Source organism: Saccopteryx bilineata, chromosome 5 (assembly GCF_036850765.1).
Source record: "Saccopteryx bilineata isolate mSacBil1 chromosome 5, mSacBil1_pri_phased_curated, whole genome shotgun sequence".
NCBI classification, from domain to species: Eukaryota; Metazoa; Chordata; class Mammalia; order Chiroptera; family Emballonuridae; genus Saccopteryx; species Saccopteryx bilineata.
Window position 1 is genome coordinate 207,902,462 of NC_089494.1, and position 20,301 is coordinate 207,922,762.

General features: G+C 37.2%; 1 protein-coding gene across 4 annotated transcripts in view; it reads right to left on the minus strand.

The window, feature by feature from the left end:
* Positions 1–1,806: 1,806 nt before the first annotated feature.
* The window catches only part of USO1 (USO1 vesicle transport factor), an 81,163-nt gene continuing 62,668 nt past the window's right edge, over positions 1,807–20,301 (minus strand). For all 4 annotated transcript variants that reach the window (XM_066232906.1, XM_066232908.1, XM_066232905.1 and 1 more), the window contains 11 exons: positions 18,022–18,132; positions 17,299–17,417; positions 16,987–17,168; positions 16,333–16,454; positions 12,270–12,408; positions 10,707–10,870; positions 7,023–7,103; positions 6,394–6,492; positions 4,532–4,639; positions 3,357–3,572; positions 1,807–2,821 (listed from right to left, as the gene is read on the minus strand). In XM_066232906.1, the coding sequence (XP_066089003.1) occupies positions 2,732–2,821; positions 3,357–3,572; positions 4,532–4,639; positions 6,394–6,492; positions 7,023–7,103; positions 10,707–10,870; positions 12,270–12,408; positions 16,333–16,454; positions 16,987–17,168; positions 17,299–17,417; positions 18,022–18,132 (1,431 nt within the window). In that variant the 3' untranslated portion in view covers positions 1,807–2,731. The remainder of the gene's footprint in view (positions 2,822–3,356; positions 3,573–4,531; positions 4,640–6,393; positions 6,493–7,022; positions 7,104–10,706; positions 10,871–12,269; positions 12,409–16,332; positions 16,455–16,986; positions 17,169–17,298; positions 17,418–18,021; positions 18,133–20,301) is intronic.

Here is a 20,301-nt window from a genome sequence, read left to right on the forward strand (position 1 = left end):
ACACTCTACCACTGAGCCAATCGGCTAGGACCTGACTTATTCTTATCTTATTTCACTGCTATATCCCCAGTGTCCACAGCAGTACCCAGCACATTTATACACTCAGTATTCATGGGATGAACTAACTTTTCTGTTACAGTACAGATGAGCATTATGAGGCCCTTACCTAGCTGCAATAAAACTTCTAAACTTAAGGGTTTTTTTTTAATCAGCATAATTTCAGATTAGTAACCTTTGAAGCATGAGCTGTTATTTTACCTTTTATAGTAACTCTGTGGTGATGATTCTAGAGGTGCTAGAGGTGTACTACTCTTGAATAAAACTTCAAATCATAAAGATGTTTTATGCTTGACGATGACTGCTTCACTCTTGTAGCTCTCAAAATACATGGAAAACAGCCTTTAATGAGAGGGCAGGCAAATGGGCAGAAGAGACATGCAAAAGCAAAGTGAGGGTTGAGAAAAGACAGGTGATGATGAAGTGGATAGTGTCGACCTGGGATGCTGAGGTTCTAGGTTCAAAACCCCAAGGTTGCCAGCTTCAGTGTGGGGTCAGTGGCTTAAGTAAGGAAGGGGTCATTGGCTCAGCTGGAGCCCTCCGATAAAGGCACATATGAGAAACAATCAATGAACAACTAAGGTGCCACAAGTTGATGCTTCTTATCTCTCTCCCTTCCTGTATCTCTCTCTCACACACATTAAAAAAAGTAAGAAGCAGGATGTATGCCATGACATACATCCCAAGGACTTGGGATGGTTCTAAAACATACTTGAAGGGAGATAAAGCTAGAGCAGCAGAGCACAAAGGGCCTTAGTCCATCTGGCTGACGACTCTAATAAACAGCAGGCAACTGCAACTCCTTCCCAAGTGCATTTTAGAGCTTCCTGTGGTGTATAGGAAGGATGGGAGGGTGCTGCAGAGGGGCAGCCACCAGACTGGAGACACAGTCCAGTTCGGGAGCCTCCCTAGCAAACCGGGCATAAAACTAAGGCTGTGGTTAGAAAGACGTTCCTTTGGGCTCCCAGCTGGACAGTACAACTTTGACGACTACTCCGGTCTTCTTTACTCCAGGCCAGCCCGAGTGGCTGAGCTTTGGCAAACTATCACTGATTTTGCAGATGTTTCTTTCTGAAGATCACTGGTACCCTACTATCTGTGGAAGTCTCATTCTTACTCTTGACCCATTTTTCTTTATCCTTATAATATTAACCAGAAATGAAGCCATTAACCAGCTGTTTATTATGTGGTGTCAACTTTAGCAAGACATCACATGATGTCTTGAGCTGGTCCAGTACAGTCAGGTGGTTCTCTGATGACAAGGGCCTCAGGATGCTGGTGGCAGCGGTGGAGGGGACAGGGCGTGGTGCTGCTTCCACAGGGCTCTGTAACACTTAGCCATCTCCTTTGTCCAGACATGTAGAGACTTCTCTTTCAGAGTTTGTGTCCCTCAGCAGACTGCTCAAATGATCCCTGAAGCCAGGCAGCAGATGATATCTATTGTTCTCCAACTTTTGCTGTCTTGCCTTTAAGTAAACCTACCTGTTCAAAGGAAAATCGCTGCAAAGAACTTCAATGCTCAATTTTGAAGCATCTAAACGCTTCTTCAACCTCTTCTGCTTCTGCTCCAATTAGCCCCCGCCAACCTCATGGAACCCTAGACATCAGTTCTGAATCAGACTGCTTTTAACACTCAGATACAGTAATGCACTTTTAGTAAGAGAAGAATTCCACTTCCACTTGCCTTATCTTTTATTAAGAATAAAATACTTCTCTCAAGATCTAAAGAAAGGAAATCATGACAAGGGATTAAGTGAACATAATATCTATTTTTATTATGAAAACATTTTGACACATTGCTTCATTTGTTTCTTAAAAATCTATTATCTGACTTAAACCTATTCAGCAAAAATGCCAATAAATTATGTAAATCATAGTTTGGGTCTTTTTTAAAACTAGGAACATAATCAAAGAACAATACTAAATCTGAGCTGAGTGGTTAACTTGTAATTTGCTTGAACTTTTAACTTAAAACCAAAACCAATCACATGCGATTACACAGTTGCAAAAGTTTCTCAGAAACGCTCTCCCTACCACTGTCAGCCTCCTGCAGTGCTGAGGTACAGAATGCAGCCCTATCAGGTGTCAAGGCACTCATTCTAAACAGTCCTGTCCTGCTCATCTCAGCAGTAGCACTGGATGGAGGGCTGATAATACATATTACGCCCCCCTTGCTGCCCCATGCTATCTGCCTTTAAGTAACTTCATTTCTTTAAAAAGAAATCATTAGCTAAGAACTCCAATACTGAATTTAGAAACAATTATTCCAATATACATTAAATCAAATATGTTAGTACTTAAAGCCACAAATTCTGAAGAGTGAAAATAATAGACAAATACAGAACCTACGTAAACAACCAATAAACTAAGGCAAATAGCACTGCCACCACATGCCTTAAAATGATTATATTTTTGGTGTCTGAAGCTTTTAAAAATTATATTTTGGGACAGTTCAGATGACTTTCAATAAAAGATGTGTGTTCTGCATTAAGTTAGAGTTCTCAGGGTTTTCAACATGGGTGGCATTGTTTAAAAAATACATCAAAAATTTTATCAGTGAACATTTTCCACTTGGTTTAAATTTTTTTTTCATTGGAGGCAAACCAAAGCACTGTCCTAAGACTCCATGTTCAAAGTTACAATATGATCTCTCTCCTTCTTAGAGATTTTAAAGCTAGACATCACCCTGGCCCCTGTCATGATCTTCATCTTCATCATCCTCATCATCTTGGTCTACAGATTCAAGTTCATCCTCTTCTTCATCCTACAGGGGAAATACACATTTAACATTATGAAGATTGTTCTCTTCACCTACAACACATAGTGATATATCTATAGATAAATTCTTTATTCCAGTAATTACACTAGATGACATGCTATCTGAGTTCCTTGATCTAATGCTCAAGGCTCGCTGTCATTTTTAATATGAGATAAGATACACAGGTTAACTTGCTGACAGATGGCTATAACTCTCACCTGAACCAAACATGGCAATACAGAACGGCACATTTGGGTGGCGAGTTTTGTTATCATAGGAGCAATCAAATCAATTAACTTTCTGGGCTCAAAGCCCAATAAAGCACAGTTAACGAATGCTGGAGACTGTGCCTAATCTGTGTTTTAGTCAATTTGGTGAACACCGTGTAAGCAGTGTAGACGATACCTAATTCATGTACCCAACATATGTACGCCTGTAATACAGATATATATAGGCACATTTCCATGGCACAGTATAATTAAAAAAAATACATTAGAAAGAAATACGATATATATCATTTTTGAAAACATTTCAATCTTACTGAATGGCCAAGTTCCTTGAGTTTATTCTTTAATGACAGTATTTTCTGATCCTGGTCAGCCAACAGCACCAAGAGATCATCTTGTTCTTTTTTAGAATCTGTAATGTTCACCTCAAGCTGGTTTTTCTCATTTTGTAAAATGACAATGGTACTGTTAGATGAGTCCAGCTGCTCTTTAATAGTAGTTCTTTCCTCAGACAGAGCTTTAATTTCATTCTAGGAAAAGAAAGGTTGAGAATCACTAATCTAAAATTAGTCTTCACTCTCCTAAGGTTTTCAACAAGTAGGTTCTTTCTGTGACAAATCCCTGTTCTTATCCAGTTTAAGGGTACGGGTTGGGAGGACAGGATGTATAAACATGCATACATTTACCCAGTAACATGAGAATTTATGTTAGGCTACACATCAAAGATAGTTATCGTGAAAAATAAAGCTTAATATCCAAATAATAGTTTTAATCAGTTACTCCTCAAAAAGCCCTAAAAGATATATACAATTTCAGGTAATCAGAGGAATAAATAAAGATACAAAATATTTTCTAAAAGAAGCCTAGTTAGCATCAGAATTAGAACTCAAGTTTTTTTAAAAAAACTTTCATCCCAAATTCGTCATAAAGTTAAATGAGGGAAAAATAGCTTCACATAAAATCAATGGCTTAAAAATAATTTGACCACAATCCAAAAGGCATAATCACATATTATCTTCCTTTTTCCATTTTTCCCTTCAGGCCTTTTATTTTTATTACTAGTACCTCATTCCTTTTCATGTTGTTTATTCTGATTTCTCTATCACACAAAAAGCTGGCAGGACTTAATGTGCCTGTGTCCCTTTGCCTTCTGAGAAGCCCACATGTGGCTTGTATTAGTCAGACTTGTATTCCTGATTCTTATTGCAATTAGATTGATAGGAAAACTATTTTCAATGACTTTTACTTTCAAAGTACATTCTAATACACTCTTATTTAACATTCTGATACATTTGAAATGGCATGGAAAAAACTTCTTCATTTGTGCCACCTTGAGTAACAGAATAGAAAGGTTATAAGATAATATTATATATACCCCATTAGCTTTCTTCGTAAATCTAGGAATTTGAGAAATTAAATGAAATAAATTCTAATTCCATGAAGTTCATTTATATAATATGCAATAAGTAAAAGTTTCACCAAAACTAACTTTTAATTCTTTAGTCTCTTGTAATAATGCTGACAGTCTTCCTTCTAAATCAGTAGTTTTTGCAGCTAGTACAGTTTCACTCTCTCCTGGTACAGGAACTGATTGTGCCTGAAAATAAAAATTAGGAAAAAAAAGTTTACCTTTCAAGTTACGCTCAATATACCCTGGCCGGGTAGCTCAACTGATTAGTGTTGCCCTGATAAGCCAAGATTGAGGGTTTGATTCCTGGTCAGGGCACATACAAGAGTCAACCAATGAATACATAAATAAGTGGAACAAAAACTGATCATTCTCTCTCTCAAATCAATCAATAAAAAAATTTAAAAAATAGTTATGATTAATATGAAATCCCAAAGGCAATTTTATTTTCTTGCTATTTTGGAATTTTATTTCCAGTAACAGAAAATCTAACTCCTTACGTATTTACACGAGTGAAGTGCTCTCCCTCTAAAAGAGTTGTCGTCACTACAGTATGTGATAAGAGTGGGGGGCATCCAACCTCATCAGAGGATGAGGAGGCCAGGCTAAGCTGCCTTAGGTCAGACCAGGAGAGCAATCACGGAGACGACTCTAACATCGCTATCACATAGCATTTAATAAGCAGAGAATCTTTTTCAAAGCCTTCCCTCATAAAATTTCTGTAAGTTTAATTGACTCTATCATATTAGAGAGACAGGTGAGGACACTGAGCTGAATGCCATTAACTGGTGAAAAGCAAGTGTTTTCTCAAGTGCTAGTGGAATTGTTCTTCAATTGGCTTTTCAGCCTTTCTATACCTTTTTTCTACAAAACACTGGGAAGTAAGGTGCTGATGTAACAAATATCTAAGTGTACAGGGTGTCAGGATTGGTAGAGGCTGGAAGAGTGCTGAGGTACAGTCAGATAAAGCCTAAATTGCCTTGAAGAGACTCTTGGAAGAAATATGGTCGTTAAGGGCAATTCTGGTCAGGGCTCAGAAAGAAAAAAGGAGAGTTGTAGAGAAAGCTCCCATGGTCTTAGAGAAAATGAAGAGCATCCTGAACAGAACGTTGGTACAAATGTGGATGTTAAAGGTGGTTTTGGCTGAGGTCTCAGATGGAAATGAGGAAACTAGAGGAAAGGTGATTCTTGTCATAAAGTGGCAAAGAACTTGGCTGGATTGAGTTCCAGTGTTTCATGGAAAGCAGAACCAGTGATAAACTTGGATATTTTGCTCAAGAGATTTCTAAGCAAAGTGTTAGAGGTGGGGCCTGGTTTCGCCTGGCTGCTTACAGTAAAATGTGGGAGCAGAGAGATACACTGAAGAAGGAATTGTTAAGTGAAAGGGAATCACAATTTGAAGATTTAGAAAATTCTCAGCCTATCTCTACTCTATTGCAACGAATGACAAGGCATGTTCTGTGAAACATCAAGAACCATCCAGGGTGGGGCTGGACAACCATTTGTAAAGAGGCTGCTTGCGTGGTCGCGACCCAATCAACCACCTCAGCAGAGGCTGGAACTGAGATGTGGTTATCCAGGGAGGATCCAGAGCAGCCTTCTCATCTGACGCTTGGACCCCTGTGAATTGCACGGGTTGTCAACAAAGTTTTTGACAATTTGATACCAGCAGTAAACCTGCTAACTGGGACTGAATGATACGGAGATAGGACAATATACAAAATACCAGCAAAATGAACTAGTAACTGATTAAAGTCACCTGGTGATTCTGACTACCTTATGGCTGCCACCATGGACAAGAAGCTGATAGTACTAAAACTCTGGCTCGTGAGTAACCTAAAGGGAAGGTACTTTTTTGACAAATTTGCTTCTTTTCCACAGTGGCTGAGAACATCTCAATTCTGTGTTTTCTACTTTTAAGGAGAAAAAAAAAATTAACTTACAAATGCTTCCATTTTCTGTACCAGCTCCTGCTTTTCTGTCTGTAGTTTGGTGATCTCCACAGATTGTGACTTTAACTGAGACTTTAATGTTGCCAGTTCCTAAGAGAGAAGAAACAGTTGAGTTGTAACATTAAATGGCATTAACTTAATCAAGAATTGTCTATTTACAGGATATACACACTAGTTTATCTGGTTTTTTTTTCAATTCTAAAAACAACATTTTTCTGGATGGAAAGGTTTAAATATTCAATACACGTAACCAAGCAATTATCATAGTCAATAGTGTATAAATATTAACCATAAGGTTTTATATCTTCATATTTTCAGCTTACAAACATATTTATATTTGCCTTCATTGTTAGTTCACTGATAATCTACAATTAATCAGAATGAGATGCTGAGATCTGTCATAAAGAACATTAAAAATAAAAAAACAAACACAAAACACAATATAAAGCAAATACCATTACCGTATAATTAAAACAGCTTCTGGATTTTCAAATGGCTGTCGTCACTACCAATTTTGGCTTACACCTAACAAAGTAGTTCTAGATTAATGAAACTGAAAGGTGGTTACTCTTACAATTAAAACAAGTTAAAACAGAACCTGAATCAAGCTGGAAAATTACCTGTTTTAATTCTGCAACTTGTTCAGAATCTCTAGCTGAAGCTGTTGTTTCATTTGTGTCTGGGGATGTTTGGGAAGATTTCTATAAATAGCACAGAAATAAACTATGAAATAAATTTAGTTTAAAGAGATAGAAAAAAAAAACCAGAACAGAACTGTACACATACATATAAGCTATGTCGTATACATGTTTACCAAAAAATTTCATTCCATTTTTGTTTTTGTGACTGGTTATTAAGATTATATGTTTCAAGTAAAGATTTCTATAAACATGATCTGTGTACTACACTGTGTGCCCACCACCCAATGTCAAATCCTCTTCCATCATCATATATTTGGCTTCCTTTACTAACCCTCCAAACCCTTTTCTCTTGTAACCACCATACTGTAGTCTGCGTTTATGGGTTTCAGTTTTATAACCCACATGAGTGAAATCATATGGTTCTTAGTTTTTCCTAACTTATTTTGCTTAGCATAATATTTTCAAAGTCCATCCATGTTGTCACAAATGGCAGTATTTCATCTTTTCTTATGGCTTGTGGTACATTATATACATGTACCACATCTTCATTATCTAATCCTCTATTGAAGGACACTATTTACACTTGGCCACTATGAATAGTGCTGCAGTGAACACAGGGGTGCATATATCTTTGCAAATAAATGTTTTCAAGTTTTTCTGGTAGATACACAGAAGAGAGATTGCTGGGGCATATGTAACTCTATTCCTAATTTTTGGGGAACCACCATACTGTTTTCCATAGTGGCTGTACCAGTTTACATTCCTACCAGCAGTGAATGAGGGTTGTTTTTTTCTCCACAGCCTCCAGCACTTGTTACTGCTTGTCTTGTTGATAATAGCTAATCTAACAGGTGTGCAGTGGCATCTCATTGTAGTTTTGATTTGCATTTCCTTAACAGCTAGTGAAGTTGAGCATTTTTTCCATATATGTGTTGGCCACTTGTATGTCTTCTTGAGAAAAGTGTCTGTTCAGGTCCCCTGTCCATTTTCAAATTAGACTGTTTGTTTGTGCTGAGTTGTATGAGTTCTTTATATATTTTGGATATTAACCCCTTGTTGGAGCTATTGTTGGCAAACATCTTCTCTCTTTTGGGTGGTTCCTTTTTGTTTTGTTGCTGGTTTCTTTTTGCTGTGCAGAAACTGTTTAGTTTGACATTGACCTATTCATTTATTTTTGCCTTTACTTCCTTTGCCTTTGGGGTCAAATTTATAAAATCTCCCCTAAGACCAAAGTCCATGAGTTTAGTACCTATGTTTCCTTCTATGTAATTTATTGTTTCAGATCTTATATTTAGGTCTTTAATCCATTTTGAACTAATTTTCATACATGGGGATGAACTGTGTTCAGGTTTCATTCTTTGTCATTGGCTTTCCAATTTACCCAGCACCATTTATTGAAAAGGCTTTCTTTTTTCCATTGTATGATTTTGGTTCCCTGTTAAAAAATTATTTGCCCACATACATGTCAGTTTATTTCTGGTCTCTCAGTTCTGTTCAATTTGTTTGTATGTCTGTTTTTATGCCAATACCATGTTGTTTTGATTATTGTAGCTCTGTAGTATAACTTGAACTCTGGTAGTGTGACACTTCTGGCTTTGTTCTTTTTTCTCATGATGTTTTGGCTATTCAGGGACTTTTGTGGTTCCATACAAATCTGATTTTTTTGTTCTAGTTCTTTAAAAATAACATTGGAATTTTGATGGAAATTGCATTAAATCTGTATATTGCTTTGGATAATATGAACATTTTAACTGTGTTGATTCTTCCAATTCATGAACATGGGATATCTTTCCATTTCATTGTGTCTTTTCCAATTTCTTTTAATAATGCTTTATAGTTTTCAGTATATAGGTCCTTCATATCCATTGTTAAGTTTACGCCTAAGTATTTTATTCTTTTGGTTACAACTGCAAGCCAAATTTATTTTTCTGAAATTTTATTGTTAGTATATAGGAATGCAGTGGATTTTTTGTACATTGATTTTGTATCCTGCAACTTTACTGTATTTGTTTACTTCTTCATTACCAATTTCGATGTCTTTTATTTCTTTCTCTCGCTTGACTGCTCTGGCTGGGACTTCCAGAACTTTGTTGAATGAGAGAGTGAACATCCTTGTTTTGTTTCTGATTATAGCGGAAAAGCTTTCAGGTTTTTTACCACTGAGCATATTAGCTGAGTGTTTGTCATATATGGCCTTTATTATGTTGAGATGCTTTCCTTCTATACCCATTTTATTGAGTGTTTGAATCATAAATGGGTGTTGTGTCTTATCAAATGCTCTTTCTGCATCTATTGATTAGATCATATTAATTTTTATACTTTATTAATGTGGGTTATTGTGTTGATCAATTTGTATGTTGAACCATCTTTGTGCCCTGGAATGAATCCCACTTGATCATGATATATTTTTAAAAATATATTGTTATATTCAATCTGATAGTCTTTTGTTTAGGATTTTTGCAACTGTATTCATCAGAGATATTGGTCTATAGTTTTTTTGTGTGTGTTATCCTTATCAAATTTTGGTATCGCCCTGGCTGGTTGGCTCAGCGGTAGAGCGTCGGCCTAGCGTGCGGAGGACCTGGGTTCGATTCCCGGCCAGGGCACACAGGAGAAGCGCACATTTGCTTCTCCACCCCTCCACCGTGCTTTTCTCTCTGTCTCTCTCTTCCCCTCCCGCAGCCAAGGCTCCATTGGAGCAAAGATGGCCTGGGCGCTGGGGATGGCTCTGTGGCCTCTGCCCCAGGCGCTAGAGTGGCTCTGGTCGCAACATGGTGAGGCCCAGGATGGGCAGAGCATCGCCCCCTGGTGGGCAGAGCGTCGCCCCTGGTGGGCGTGCCGGGTGGATCCCGGTCGGGCTCATGCGGGGAGTCTGTCTGACTGTCTCTCCCTGTTTCCAGCTTCAGAAAAATGAAAAAAAAAAAAAAAAATTTTGGTATCAGGGTTATGTTAGCCTCATAAAATATTTTAGGAAGTATTGCTTCATGTTCAGTTTTTTGGAAGAGTTTGAGAAAGACAGATATCAAATCTCCTTTGAATGTTTCATAGAATTAACTTGTGAGGCAATCTGGTTCTGAACTTTTTATTTTTGGGGAGATTTTTATGGTCGTTTCAATTTCCTCATTGTTGAACAGTTGATTTAGATTTTCTAGTTTTTCATGGTTCAATTTTAGGAAGGTTGAACAGTTTTAGGAACTTATCCACTTCTTCTAGGTTACTGAATTTGGTGACACATACCAATATTTTAAGTTTGATAACATTTCAAGATAGCATATATTGACTACAAATTTTCTATATACTTATACCAAATAATTCATTAAATCTAAGCATTTATCTGGGTCATATAGAGAAATAACATAAAATCAAGTATTTTTTTTAACGATTTCCATGTATTAAAAGAGCTTTTACATAGAGTACCTCATTTAATGCTCACAACAATGAAATAGATATTACCATCACCATTTTATAAATCAGGAAATAAGTTTAAAGAGATTAAGTGCTTAAATTTAATTAGCTGGGAAGTAGTGAAACTTCAGACAGTCTGACACAGCTCTTATTTTAAAATCTTAATATGATATTTTGGCTTAAGAGATCAAGAAAAATAAGCAGGATAACAAGAATTATTCTTAACTTCTTATTTGAAAATTTTTAACATTTACTTACCAAATTTTCTATCAAAGAGTCCTTTTCGGCCAGTTGGCTTCGTAAAAGGTCCTGATTACTTTTTAGTTCTTCTATCTCTTCTCGCAACCTACCGATTTCTTCTGGTTGAATGCCATTCATTTGAGCCCCATTACTGTGAGAACCTTGATGCTGATTGTCTTTTCCTGTTAGGCACAAAATGGGAAAAGCTAGCATAAACTCAAAAATTTTCATTTTTTGAATTAGAAGTTTCAAATACAAATATTTAATTTGCTTAATTTAATTACTTTGGCAGCACTTTTATAAGCACATTTCATCTTTGCAAAATAGTGTACTGATAAAAATGGTGAACTGATGACATTTTCAGGGTGGGGTAAAACAGCACAGTCTTATTAATGCTAAGCTGCATGATGGTGATCTAAAATAACGAATTAGAGTGATTTCAACCCCAATTCTGTCAATATAAGAGAAAATAAAATCCCTTATAAATCTCCCCTAAGGAATAGCTCTCTATATGGACTAAAATGAATTACTGTTGTAAAGAAAGTAAAAAATATTTTTTCTCAAAATTTTAAGTCACTTTGATACAAATAAAACTATATTTTTAAGTAGCTAGCTTTCCAATCATAAGCACTATGGGATGATATAATTTATAAGAATTTGAGCTCTTACTACACTGCTCACAAAAATAAGGGATATTTGTAGCTTCATATTCATTTTGAAATATTTTTGTGAGCAGCATATTATGTGACAGGCACTGAACTAGAATTTTACTAATATTATTTCATTTAATTCCCAGGTGACATGGATACTATATTGGCTAAACTTTGTAGATGAGGAAATGGAAAGGTTAGATCAGTCACTCTCAACTGGCTATACGTAAGGATCACTCAGGGAGGAGCTTGTAATAATTACCTAGTACCCACTTGACAAGTATTGGTGCTATTAAAAAAAATCTCAGGAGATTCTTTTTTTTTTTTTTTAATCTCAGGAGATTCTAATGTGCAGACAAGTTGAAAAATCAGTGGATCAGGCCTGACCAGGCAGTGGCGCAGTGGATAGAGTCAGACAGGGACACAGAGGACCCAGGTTCAAAATCCTGAGGTCGCTGGCTTGAGCATGGGCTCATCCGGCTTGAGCACAGGGCTTGCCAGCTTGAGTGTGGGATCATAGACGTGACTACATGGTCGCTGGCTTGAGCCCAAAGGTCTCTGGCTTGAGCAAGGGGTCACTCACTCTGCTGGAATCCCCCCCCATCAAGGCACATATGAGAAAGCAATCAATGAACAACTAAGGTGCTGCAACGAAGAATTCATGCTTCTCATCTCTCTCTCTTTCTGTCTGCCTGTCCCTATCTGTCCCTCTCACTGTCTGTCACAAAAAAAAAAAAAAAAAAAGAAAGAAAATCAGTGGATCAGATAATCAAACAGGGTAGCAAGAAGATTGAACTTCAAAATCTGATTATACATTTGTTACAGTGATTAGTTTAAGATTTAAGATTAGAGAAAGACTAGTTTTACAAGAATAATCTGGCTTTGTCCAGCTCTTGGGGACATTGTAACAGTGATGGCCAGCTACACTTACCCAGCTGTACTTTAAGAAGATTATACTGATCCTTGTGTTGCTGAATCTGAGATGCCTGCTGTGTGACTGCAGTTTGGAGCTGTTCGTTTTGACATTTTAATGTAGAAATCTGCTGCTTTAATTCCTCAAGTTGTAGATCCTGTGAAACAAAACGTAATTCAAGTCTTGTAAATTCATACCAAGTAGCATTAAGAAGATGAACAAATTAAAAATTAAAGATTACTGCCTGACCAGGCAGTGATGTAATAGAGCATTGGGCCTGGAACACTGAGGACCCAGGTTCAAAACCCTGAGGTCAACAACTTGAGCACAGGGTCACCAGCTTGAGTGTGGGATCATAGACATGACCCCAGCATTGCTGACACGAGCCCAAAGGTCACTGGCTTGAAGCCTAAGGTCACTGATTTGAAGCCTAAGGTCGCTGCCTTGAGACCAAGGTAGCTGGCTTGAGCAAGGGGTCACTGGCTTGGCTGGAACCCCCCAGTCAGGCACATAAGAGAAAGCAATCAATGAACAACTAAGGTGCCACAACTATGAGTTGATGCTTCTCATCTCTCTCCATTCCTGTCTGCCTGTCCATGTCTATCCCCCGCCCCCACAACCTCACACACACACAAATAAATCAGAGATTACTTTGGGTCAGGAAGCTAAAGTACTCAATATTGCCAAAATCATTCAATAATTAGGCAGTATATCAATATATGTACCAAGGTCAATTAACATGCAGCAGACCTAAGATTTTAAGTAAAACCCCACTAACAAGTACTATGGTACATCCTCCAACCTAACTGTGATTATTGGAAGTGGCGAAAATCAATTTGAAAAACTCCATTTTATGGTCCATCCAACAATTTAAGAAATTTATACTAAACTATTCAAGAAAGGTGGTATATAAATGTATACATATGCATCTGTATAACTTTTAACATTAAAAGACAATCATGTAACAGAAAATTAAGAAGACTGAAAAGAGAGCTTCCAACTCTTGCCACCCTAATAATATAACTAGTTGGAATTTGAACTATTTCTTTACATTCTAATTTTTCCAATACAAGTTCTTAAACTTGTCATAATCAGTCCATATATCATTTTGTAATCTTTAATTTTGTTACTATTCAATTATAATTTCCCCACATTACTAATATAGTTTCACAATCGCAATTTTTAATACTCACTGAATATCTAATCAGTAGAGGCAACATAATTTATATTTAAAAGCAACACTGAGTTGCTTTCCACTTTCTTAAATAAATGGCAATATTATTACAATATTAAAATATTATTACAATAAATATGTTATACATGTACAATTGTCCTGAATTTTGGAGAATTTCCTTAGGATGAATTCTCAAATGTCAAAGTATATATAAATATTTTCTAGCTCTCTGTACATACCGCCTCATTGTCAAATAGCATTTTAAATGATAAGATTATTTAAAAATAGCATTTCTAAAGAACAGTCATTTTAGTAATTTTGTCAAATCACTCTTTTCCTCTTCAAAATCAACTGTATTTATCAGCTCTAAGTGTAGCTATAACATCATATTCCACGTATTTATTTTCTAGTTCTCTTAAGACACTGCATTTTACCATCTGGAAATGATTCCATATTTGTACTAAATTATAGATGAAAAATCCTAGTAACCATGGGTAGTAGTTTAATCAAATTTGGATCATTCAAAGCTGATTCTAATTTAATGATTTGCTTAAAAACTGAAATGCTCAGGCTGAATGCTAAATATTTTTATTCTTTTATTTATTTATTTTTTATTTTTTTTATTTTTCTGAAGCCGGAAATGGGGAAAGACAGTCAGACAGACTCCCGCATGCGCCCGACCAGGATCCACCCGGCACGCCCACCAGGGGCAACGCTCTGCCCACCAGGCGGCGATGCTCTGCCCATCTGGGGTGTCGCTCTGCCGCGACCAGAGTCACTCTAGCGCCTGAGGTAGAGGCCAAGGAGCCATCCCCAGCGCCCGGGCCATCTCTGCTCCAATGGAGCCCTGGCTGCGGGAGGGGAAGAGAGAGACAAGAGAGGAAGGAGAGGGGGAGGGGTGGAGAAGCAAATGGGCACCTCTCCTATGTGCCCTGGCCGGGAATCAAACCCAGGTCCCACGCACACCAGGCCGACGCTCTACCGCTGAGCCAACCGGCCAGGGCCTATTTTTATTCTTTTTTACAATTTCAACCTCAACAGTATCTATGGGGAAGAAAAGAACACAAAGGCAGTTTTCACTTACAGGGCTCCACGCAACCTCTTCCTAGCCACCTGCCCAAGGCTGTGCACAATCAGCAGGGGGTGGAAGGTTGCTCAGATAGGCTGCTTTTATGACACTGGAATTTTAACATCAACAATCTCATTTTCCAGATAATACTACTGCAGTTTCTAGGATTCCAATCAAGGTACCACAATGAGAAATTAAATAAAGAGAAAAAAACTAAGAAACATTTATTTTCCTTTTTTAAGTGATAGGAAGGGAGATAGAGAGACCTGCATGTGCCCTGACCAGGATCCACCTGGCACCCCCTCCCCCCATTTTGGGCTGATGCTCAAATCAATCAAGCTATCCTCAGTGCCTAAGGCTGATGCTCAGACCAACCAAGCTATCCTCAGTGCCTGGGACTGATGCTCAAATCAACCGAGCTATCCTTAGTGCCTAAGGCTGATGCTCAGACCAACCAAGCTATCCTCAGTGCCTGGGACTGATACTCAAATCAACCGAGCTATTCTCAGTGCCTAAGGCTGATACTCAGACCAACCAAGCTATCCTCAGTGCCTGGGACTGCCGCTCCAACCAACTGAGCCACCAGCTGTGGGAGGGGAAGAGGGAGAGAAGTGGGAGAGAAGCAGATGGTGGCTTCTCATGTGCGCCCTCACCAGGAATCATGCCCGGACAGGCCTATGCTCTATACACTGTGCCAGCCGACCAGTGCCTTAAGAAACATTTTAAAGGAACTTAATGGAAGGTTTAAGGTGCTCAATATAATACAAAATAGTATCCTGTAAAGAAAATGTCAATTGATGATTTTGAAAATGTAGGTACAACTTAATTCATAATTATCCACTCCAATAAATCAACCCCCTTTCTTATTCTAACTCAATATTAGATATTCAGTTATGTAAGGCAGTGATCTAAGTATTATATATTTGATCATTTCTGTTCCCTCTCACCTGCATCCAATCATTACCAAGTCCTATCACTTTTATTTTCTTTAGTTTCCACATTTTTTAGGTCACCTCTGTATCACAAAGTATGAGCTTTACAATCCCAGTAACACATGTATCTGTGTGCTGTTACACCAGTCTGAGTGATCCTGGACAAGGTTAAATTCTCTGTCTCAGATTCCTCATGTATTCTAACTGAAGATGTTCACTACTATACATTGTAGGGATGATGTGAACATTAAATGAGATAGTGTTTAAAATGTGTTTAGTGATCACCTAGAACACACCAAAAAACCCAAACTGGCAGCCATTATCATTACTGTCATCACCAGTGCTCCAATTTCCTCTCCCAGTTCACCACAACTACCTCCTTCCTGGGCTCCCTCCCTCTAGCCTGGCCTCTCAAACTTCTTAATATAGCCACCAACCGTTCTACGTATCACATTTTATTTTAAACATTTCAAATACTATTTTAATGCTTCTCCTTTTGCTCTCTCCTTTTGCTAGCTTCCTACTGGTCATTCTTTCATGTATTGTTTTCTATGTTTTCTCCAAGCCTTTAGTCCTACTTAGCTCAATTAGGTGTCTTTCCATGCTGCTACAGTTTTGATTACCTCTATCCCTAGACTTAATATGTTATAATCCATTTATACGTTTGTCTCCCCATGAGACTGTGATACAGAAACATGTTTGATTCCTGCCTTTATCCAAAACATCCTGCATAATGCTTAACACATATGAAGCTCTCAGTTTGTTGACTATTCAGATACTTCTGGATTATTTAGGAAAATAGTAAGTTACTTTCTGGATCCTCTTGCCTTTGAAATGCCAGGAAAAATTCTTCCCTAAAGTTGGAAAGTATCAGTTATAAAGTGCATACAATGTATCAGCACATACTTGCTCTCGAATCACATTTTTGTAGTGAGTCACAATACTGTCATGCTGTTCTAATGTTTTCTTCTCCTCTTCTTCTTTTTTATCTTCTTCACTGGACTTATAAATAGCCTTAGTTATCGCACCTATAAAAGACAACTTATTTAAAATTTATTTTATTTTAAACATTTCAAATACTATTTTAATAAGACTTAGTCAGTAAAAACACATGGCTTAACTTGCATGAGAGATAAATAATCTTTCCAATCTTATTCAAGCCCAAAAGTTCTTTTTTTTTTTTTTTTAATATTTTACCCATTTTTAAAATTTTTTTATTTATTTATTCATTTTAGAAAGGAGAGAGAGGGAAAGAGAGAGAGGAGAGAGACAGAGAGAGAAGGGACGGAGGAGCAGGAAGCATCAACTCCCCTTTGTGCCTTGACCAGGCAAGCCCAGGGTTTCGAACCGGCGACCTCAGCATTTCCAGGTCGACGCTTTATCCACTGCGCCACCACAGGTCAGGCCCCAAAAGTTCTTTAATGGGCTACTAGCATCAAGAGCTAGGGGAAAACTCTATTTTTAGATTTATTATAAAATTGGCATTTGTCCAGAACATACATATACAATATAATCATAGGTACTTTCTAATGAATACCAATATAAACATTTTTATCTTACCTTCAAGTTCTTTTACAAGCTTTGTAAACTCATGATCAAATATCATGTATTCTGGACTGGGGAAGTTGGGCTGGGGTTTTTGAGATGCTCTGGAATACAACTCATGCTTGCTAATAAATCCTAGTTTCTCTATGAAATTCTCTTTGCCAATCCTCTTCTCTATCAGTTGTTTTAGTTTCTCTCTACAGAGATAAGCATATTGAGATGCTTTAAAAAAGTCAAAACAAAACATAAAAACTTTGGCAGAAAAAAATTTTATCATTTTCTCTTGATAACATTATCATTTCAGCCCTGTATTTTCCCCTTACTTACTTCATGTAATTCTCAAGTGAGTTATCATTAAAATAAATCGAAATGCCCAGCAGAAGGGCACATAAGCCTTGGACCAACTGTTCTTCCTCTCCAAGATTTTCTGCAATTTGTCCCGTAAGCTGAAATCTTTGTTAAGGAGACTATTTGAAGTACTTTATTTTATAAAGTGAACTTGATACGTATTTCATATAAGAGTTTCTATAAGAAATTCTATATACAGTCCTAGCAAGTATAACACAAAGAATGGTATGGTATACACACAGCTTAAGCAAGCACCAATACCATCATAACAGTTGTTTTTTTTACAGAGACTGAGAGAGAGTCAGAGAGAGGGATAGATAGGGACAGACAGACAGGAATGGAGAGAGATGAGAAGCATCAATCATCCGTTTTTCGTTGCGACACCTTAGTTGTTCACTGATTGCTTTCTCATATGTGCCTTGACCGTGGGCCTTCAGCAGACCGAGTAATCCCTTGCTCAAGCTAGCGACCTTGGGTCCAAGCTGGCGACCTCGGGGTCTCAAACTTCTGTCCTCCGTATCCCAGTCTGACACTCTATCCACTGCGCCACCGCCTGGTCAGGCACCACCATAACAGTTTAAAAAGTTAAAACACATGAAAAAAATTCAAATATTTGGAACACAGAGCTACCTCTAACAGAGAGGAAGAAATAAAAAAATAATAAATACTTACACGTATCTTACTACAATATATAAAGGATACAAATGGAACATTGGCTGAATTGTGAAGAAAATGTGTTACTGCAATGGGACAGTTACTTAGCCAGGTACACAGCAATATTAGTAATCCAACTCTTGTCTGTATTTTGCTTCCCTGAAATAGATAAGTTGGCAGAAATTTCATTTGTTTTTTTTTTAATTTAAATTTGCCCTATGATCCCTCCCTGTTTGCATAAAATGATATTTAACATCTTATAAAAGATGAGTCAGGAACCCAGACTAAAATACTGAACAAGAGTGCATTCTTGTGTCCTCTTATGGGCTGTACTTCCCAAAATGAACAGTAAAGAAGCAATCAGAATTGATTCATGTTCATCAGTATATACTGGGTTATGTAAAATCCCAGTGTGCTAAGGAAGAAGTGTATGATGTAGATGCTTAAAAAAATATATCAATCCTAAATCACTTTACACAAAAATATTAATTTGTCAGGCAAATTTGTTTCAATTAAAATTTTAAAAATAATTTTCCAATAAAGAAACAAATTCTACCTCATTCAAAAAACATTGAGAAAAATGCAAAGAAATAATCTGTTGAATTATTTAATTTCCATTAGAGAATATAGTCCCTAATAGGAAACTAAACAAACCATGTTACAAATTCACTGACAACATGCCAGATGAGAAACCACAAACATAATGAAGTGGAAAAAGATTTAAGTTAGCTAAGTGCCCCAAATCCTCACTACCCTATGGCCAACTACATTAAACAATACTGAACACTAACCAGCATGCCCATCAAAATTAGTTTCCTAAAATTTGATACAACACATTTATACCTCCTTTGTGAGATACTGTAAGCTGATAATACTGTCACAGCCCATATTATATTATATAACCTATATTTTTTAAGATAAACAAAACTTGTTTGAAACAGTATAATGAACATTAGCATAGTTATACATCACTTTGGGAGTAATTTCAGAAAATATCCAAAATAAAATTATTCAAAGATCTTGAGAGGAATGAATTTAACCATCACTGTGTTTTGAAAAATTTCTAGCACCTAGACTGTTCCAGTTTAACAAATCTTGATGTCAACAGCTTGCCTTTCTATAATTAATCATTTTCAAATACATTTACTATTTAAACAAATTCGATTAGACCTCTTTGAATGATTTGCCAAGTAAGCATTAATAAGCATGAATTTAGTTTTAACATAATGTATTATTTTTCCTTGCTTCAATGTCATTACTGTTTCTACGATATGTCTTGTTACCCAAGTAAATCAAAAAGTTAAAATATATACATTTGTTGTCAATTGACTATGTGCCCTAGAGAATTTACAACTAATTACAGGGGGTCCTCAGGTTATTACAGTCTTGATATATTACAGTCTCAAAACTTACAGTTTTGAGTTTACGATGCTTACTCCCATAAAAACTTTAAAAAATTGAGATGTGTTTCGGCTTACGCTGTGTCATATTTACGGACTACACGGGCGAACTAGTTTGGCTGCGCGTGGCGGAAGAGTGCGCAGTAACATGGCTATGAGTGAGGGAGGTGGCTCCCCCCCCCCCCATGCTTGCTACGCCATTTTAGACTGCTAAAAGTGCAAGTGTTCCACTTGTGTTACTTTGGTGACTTTTGGCCCTTATCATGGCTCCTATATTTATTTCCTTTTCTTTTTTCTGTGGCTTAGTTGTGTTTTTATGTTCTAGATTATGATTTACAACTGTTAGGATAGGTAAGTGAGTTAGGTTACGGTGTGTTTCAACTTACACCAAAATTCGGGTTATATCACTGTCATAGGAACAGAACTGTTTTGTAACCCAAGTACCCCCTGTACTCAAGTCATAAATGCAAATGTTTCCTTGATTTCTCCTGGTTATATATAAAAAGTTTATTATTACTTGGAATGGCATTTATAGATGTCAAATTTGCCTACATTATATATACAAGGCATCCTATGAAATCACTGGCTGATGTCTGAGTAAACAAATGTGGGATTCGATTCAAATTTGAATCTTCTAGAAGTATGCGCTTAGGGGTCTAACCGAAGGATAAGTGCAAAGGGAAACATGACTGGTTAGAATGAGATAGAAGAGAGAATGGAACATTTCCTTTAATACAGGAACAGAAGAATATAAAGTACAAGAGAATAAGCCTAATGAAAGCTGTATAACAGCCGGACCTGTGGCGGGTGCAGTAGATAAAGCATCGGCCTGAAATGCTGAGGTTGCTGGTTTGAAACCACGGGCTTGCCTAGTCATGGCACATATGAGAAGCAACTACAAGTTGATGCTTCCTATTCTTCCTCAACC